General features: G+C 45.9%; 1 protein-coding gene across 1 annotated transcript; it reads left to right on the top strand.

The window, feature by feature from the left end:
- The first annotated feature begins 200 nt into the window (after window positions 1-200).
- Window positions 201-5513, top strand: LOC121143239 (igE-binding protein-like). The gene is given in 4 exon segments (XM_040754624.1): window positions 201-1892; window positions 2693-2704; window positions 5123-5461; window positions 5463-5513. Coding segments are annotated over 4 exon segments (1818 nt in total). The 5' UTR covers window positions 201-476.
- The last annotated feature ends 535 nt before the right edge of the window (window positions 5514-6048 follow it).

The following is a 6048-nucleotide window of genomic DNA, read 5'->3' as shown; positions in this document are numbered from 1 at the left end:
CTTCGCTTTGTGATAGCTTATGCTCCTCCTCTCAGGAGCAATAAAGCTTACTGCAGAAGGATCCTGATCGTGTGCCGCGTCATTCTTGCGGGCGAGATAGAGCGCGGGACAACTGGTGCCGAAACCCGGGAAACTGACCAAGCCATCGTCCGCACCATCGAAGACCCCTTGGAAACGAGGAGGATTCAGAACTGCAGGCAGGTAAGTTCGGAGAGGTATGCTGATCTGGGACTTTGGTCTGGGGTTGTCTCCGCCTTGGGAGGGTTTGCCTGAAGCAATCGTCCTCCTTGGTATTGTTCTTGTCTTCTTTATACTGGTCACCTAAGCCTCCTGTAGATAAAGGGGCCTGAACAGTCTCTTCTGTCCTTTGCTTTCGTTTTTCCCCATTTGCTGTAAGACGGACGTAGATAAGCCACGGTCATCTGTACCATTGGTAACGGTGGTGATTAGTCAGACGTAGATAAGCTGCAGCCACCATGGGGTCCTCTCAATCCATATTAACTACCTTGGAGACTGTATTAAAGCAGAGGAATATCAAGGTTGACAGAAAGACGTTACGGAGCTTTGTCAAGGAGGTCGATCGTGTGGCACCCTGGTATGCCCTTTCTGGCTCTCTCACCCTGGCATCATGGAATAAGTTGGGGAGGGATCTTGATCGACACCTAGAGCAAAGAGACCTAAGGATAGGGACCAAGGCAGTATGGAAACTAGTGAAGAACTGTATTGAGGATGAAGCTTGCCAGGCGGCCGTTGTAGAGGGTCAGGCCATTCTCGAGGTAACCCAGGATAGCATGTCAGAAACCGAACGTAGTGAGAGGTCAGGCGCGCGCGAGAAAACGGAGGTATACAAAAGAAAAACTAAGAAAAAGAGCCCTCCTGTTTTAGGAGAGAACATTATAGCAAAACCAGATGCCCTTCCTGGCCTTTCCACTAAAGGGACAGGTCAAATGTATCCTTTTAAAGAACTGGAGGCGCTGAACCTCGGCAGCTCCGCCAGTTCTGAGTCTTCTGATTCCGAACAAGACTCTCTAGGCCCTGGAGATGAGACAGAACTAGAAGAAGAGGCTACAAAGTACGAGGCGGAGAGATATCACCCGGATGGGGAGTTTTTCTCTAAACTGCTACCCAAGGGCAAGGCCTCAGCAAAAGCGATAGCAACTCCATCTGCTCCGCCTATGCCGCTCTCTCCCCCCCCTTATGAAGGGCGTTTACATAGTTTCTCCTTTTTACCTGAAAAAATTAGAAGAAAGGTCCATCTCACCTTCCCCGTTTTCGAAGTAGAGAATGGAGGGCGGGTACATACTCCGGTTGAGTATAAACAGATAAAAGAATTGGCAGAATCGGTTCGTAATTATGGACCTAATGCCAACTTTACTATTATGCAGATAGAAAGGCTTGCCTTGGATCCTCTAACTCCTGCCGATTGGCAGATGGTGGTGAAGGCAGTATTACCAAATATGGGGCAATATATGGAATGGAGAGCATTATGGCATGAGGCTGCCCAGTCACAGGCGAGGGCTAACGCCATAGCACTCACCCCAGAGCAGAGAGAATGGAATTTCGATCTGCTTACAGGACAAGGAGTCTATGCTGTGAACCAAATTAATTACCCTTGGGGCGCATATGCTCAAATAGCCACCCTGGTAATTAGGGCATGGAAGTCACTTACGCAGAAAGGGAAGGCAGGTGGACAACTTACCAAGATTATACAACAACCTCAGGAGCCGTTTTCTGATTTTGTGGCAAGGATGACGGAAGCGGCAGGAAGAATTTTTGGAGATACAGAGCAGGTTAAGCCGTTGATAGAACAGCTCATCTTTGAGCAGGCTACACAAGAATGTAAAACAGCAATTGCCCCTAGGAAAGGAAAAGGTTTGGATGATTGGCTCAGGGTATGCAGAGAACTCGGAGGACCGCTTACTAATGCAGGCTTGGCGGCTGCCATTCTTCAATCACAAAGAAAGCCGACGGGCTTCAAGGATCGGAGGCTCTGTTTTAATTGTGGAAAGCCAGGGCACCTAAAAAAAAGAATGTCGAGCTCTAAAAAAGGGTCAGGATACTATCTGTGCCAGATGTGGGAAAGGCTACCATAAGGCAAGCCAATGCAGATCCATAAGAGACCTTAAGGGCAATCTCCTTCCCCCCCCGTAAACCAGGTACAGCTGACCAAGAGCCAAAAAACGGCCAGGTGGGCCCCCGATCCCGGGGCCCGCAAAGATACGGGACTCAGTTTGCCAAGGCCAGTTCCGAGGAGGAGACGACTCCACAAGAGACGTCAGGATGGACTTGCGTGCCGCCACCTCAGTCCTACTAATGCCACATATGGGGGTCCATCCAGTGCCTGCGGCACCTTTGCATCCCCCATTGCCTGATGGTATGATAGGACTTATAATAGGCCGTGGTGCCCTTACTGCGCAGGGACTAATTGTACATCCTGGAATAATTGATAACCACCATATTCCAGATATTCAAATTCTTTGTTCCAGCCCCCAAGGTGTTTTCTCCATCCATAAGGGGGATAGGATAGCTCAGCTTGTATTGCTTCCAGCAAAAGATCAAATTTCACAAGATATAAAAGGTCCGATGGGATCCACAGGGACGGACTCGGCCTATTTAACTGTGGCACTAAATACAAGGCCTAAGTTAACTCTTAGAATTAATGGCAAAAGTTTTGAGGGCATTTTGGATACAGGGGCTGACAAAAGTATTATTTCAACACATTGGTGGCCAAAAAGTTGGGCGGTCACACAGTCCTCTCATTCTCTACAGGGCCTGGGATATCAATCCAGCCCTGACATCAGCTCTAGTGCCCTAACTTGGGAATCCTCAGAAGGACTGAGAGGCCAATTTACCCCCTATGTCTTACCCTTACCAGTTAATTTATGGGGTAGAGACATCCTAACAGAAATGGGCCTTACCTTAACCAATAATTATTCGCCCTCAGTTAGAAACATGATGGAAAAGATGGGGTTTCAAGAAGGCCGGGGCTTGGGACGTCTTGAGCAAGGCAATCCCCGCCCTATATCACCCCGACCTCATGAAGGTAAAACGGGCTTGGGTTTTTTCTTGAGCGCCACTGAGGCAGCACGACCCATACCATGGAAGACGGAGGACCCGGTATGGGTTCCTCAGTGGCCATTAACCTCCGAGAAACTGAATGCCATCATGAAAATAATTACAGAACAGCTTTGCCTTGGTCATATAGAACCATCCACTTCGCCTTGGAATACTCCGATTTTTGTTATCAAAAAGAAATCGGGAAAATGGCGCTTGTTGCATGACCTAAGGGCCATTAATGTACAAATGTTACTATTGGGTCCGGTCCAGCGAGGATTGCCTCTACTCACTGCCCTGCCAAAAGGGTGGCCCCTTCTGATCATAGATATTAAGGACTGTTTTTTCTCCATACCCTTACATCCCGTTGATCGCCCGCGTTTTGCCTTTACGGTACCTTCTTTAAATCATGCAGAACCAGATAAGAGATACCAATGGAAAGTTTTGCCTCAGGGAATGGCCAATAGTCCAACCATCTGTCAGCTCTTTGTTGATCAGGCACTTGCCCCAGTTAAAAGACAGTTCCCGCAGGTCCTGTCTATCCATTATATGGATGATGTGCTGTTATGTCATCAAGATCTTACAGTTTTACAGCAAATGTTCCCTGTCTTACAAAAGCAATTAAGTCAATGGGGACTTTCCCTAGCCACTGAAAAGGTACAAATAACCGACTCCGGATCATTCCTGGGCTCGGTTATCCGACCTGATTTCATTAGACCACAGAAGGTTGAAATTAGAAAAGATAAGTTACAAACTCTAAATGATTTTCAAAAGTTATTGGGTGATATTAATTGGCTAAGACCTTTTTAAAAAAAATTCCCACCATTGAATTAAAACCTCTATTTGATATTTTAGAAGGGGACCCGCATATCACCTCCCCAAGGAAATTGGATCCCTCGGCAAGCGAGGCTCTTTGCAAAGTCGAGAAAGCTATAACTCAGGCCCAGCTGGATAGGATAGATTATACCCAGCCAATTTTGTTATGTGTCTTGAACACACAAGGTCTACCCACCGCCGTTGTTTGGCAACAAGGGCCTTTATGCTGGGTCCATCCTCGAGCTTCCCCTGCTAAAATTGTTGATTGGTATCCAGCTGCTGTTGCACAATTGGTTATAAAAGGCATTAAAATGACAATAGAATACTTTGGTCTGGAGCCTAATATCATTGTTAGCCCCTATACTCCGGATCAAATACAGGTTTTGGCCGCCACCTCTAGCGACTGGTCAGTCCTATGTGCTTCATTTTCAGGGACCTTTGATAATCATTATCCCAGGCATCCACTTTTACAGTTTGCTTTGGCCCAGCCTTTAGTTTTCCCAAAATTACCTCTAATACCCCAATTAAGAATGGGATAGTAGTATATACAGATGGTTCTAAAACAGGACAAGGGGCCTATGTTGTAAATGATATGACTTATATAAAACATTTTCCTGAATCTTCCCCACAAGTCGTTGAATGCCTCGTGGTATTAGAAGTTTTACAACAATTTATGGGCCCACTTAATATTGTTTCAGATTCATTATATGTAGTTAATGCAGTTAAAATTCTTGAAACTGCCGGGTTGATTAGACCTTCTAGTAAGGTGGCTCACATATTTGAAGCCATTAGAGCTGCTCTGCTGCAAAGGCGGCATCCTTTCTTTATTGAACACATAAGAGCTCATTCTGGTCTTCCCGGCCCCATGGCAAAAGGGAACGCGCTCGCTGATCAAGCCACTAGACTTGCAGCTGTTGCGCTTTCTTCACCCATAATAGCTGCAAAAGAATTTCATAATAAATTTCATGTTACTTCAGAGACATTACGCAGACGCTTTTCTTTAACCAGAAAAGAAGCTAGAGATATAGTGATACAATGTCAAAATTGCTGTCAGTTTTTGCCTGTCCCCCATCGAGGAATTAACCCGAGAGGTTTGATCCCCTTACAAGTTTGGCAAATGGATGTTACCCATTATGTCCCTTTTGGTAAATTGCAATATATACATGTTTCTGTTGATACTTGTTCTGGAATATTTTTTGCCACCCCACTTTCAGGGGAGAAGGCTTCTCATGTGATTCAGCACTGTCTTGAGGCCTGGAGTGCCTGGGGCAAACCCCGCTGTCTTAAAACCGACAACGGGCCTGCCTATACTTCACAAAAATTTAAACAATTTTGTGCACAAATGCAAGTTACTCATATTACTGGATTGCCCTATAATCCTCAAGGTCAGGGCATCATTGAGAGAGCACATCGGACACTTAAATCATATTTATTAAAGCAAAAAGGGGGAGCAATAATGGAGCTACCCCCTGGACCGAGAGTGGCCATAGCCATGTCACTCTTTACCCTGAATTTTTTGAACTTGGATGATTCAGGGATGAGTGCGGCTGAGCGACATTGCACAGAACCTAAAAGGCCCAAGGAATGGGTGAAATGGAAAGATGTGCTAACTAATCAATGGAAAGGCCCGGATCCTATCCTGATAAGGTCCAGGGGAGCTGTCTGTGTTTTTCCACAGGATGAAGACAATCCGTTCTGGGTTCCGGAAAGACTCATTCGTAAGATGGGGAACCCTGATGATAATGATCATGGCTCAAGCCTGGAGGGCAACGGGAGAAAGAAGATGGGGAATCATGTCGACCTTTCCCCTCCCCATGCCGGTGATGTATAATGCACAAGTGTTTCCTAGATTTTTTTTCACCAATAAAGAGCTAGGGCTAGCTTATTTGCCCCAAGATAATCAGATTCATGCAGTACAAGAAAATCGCTCCCTCTCCTTAAGAGGAAGCTTATGCTTTCATTTTTCCAAAGTAAATGATAATAAAAATAGTATTAACTGTGTTAATTTGAGGAATCAATCGGCTGCCTGGCAAGGCGAGGCTAGTTGGGGAACTGATTTAGAGATTGTAGCCAATGCATCCGATGTTAGGCGCTGCCGGTTAGTACTAATGCTACTCCCCATGATCAGCCAAAGTTAGCCCCATTTTGTAAAGGGATTCAATCAGAAGAGTATATCCT

The sequence above is a fragment of the Mesocricetus auratus genome, unplaced genomic scaffold (genome assembly GCF_017639785.1).
Source record: "Mesocricetus auratus isolate SY011 unplaced genomic scaffold, BCM_Maur_2.0 Super-Scaffold_100011, whole genome shotgun sequence".
In the NCBI taxonomy this organism is placed as follows: Eukaryota; Metazoa; Chordata; class Mammalia; order Rodentia; family Cricetidae; genus Mesocricetus; species Mesocricetus auratus.
Note: the sequence above shows the minus strand (reverse complement) of the source record. Positions and strands in the feature narration are given on the sequence as shown.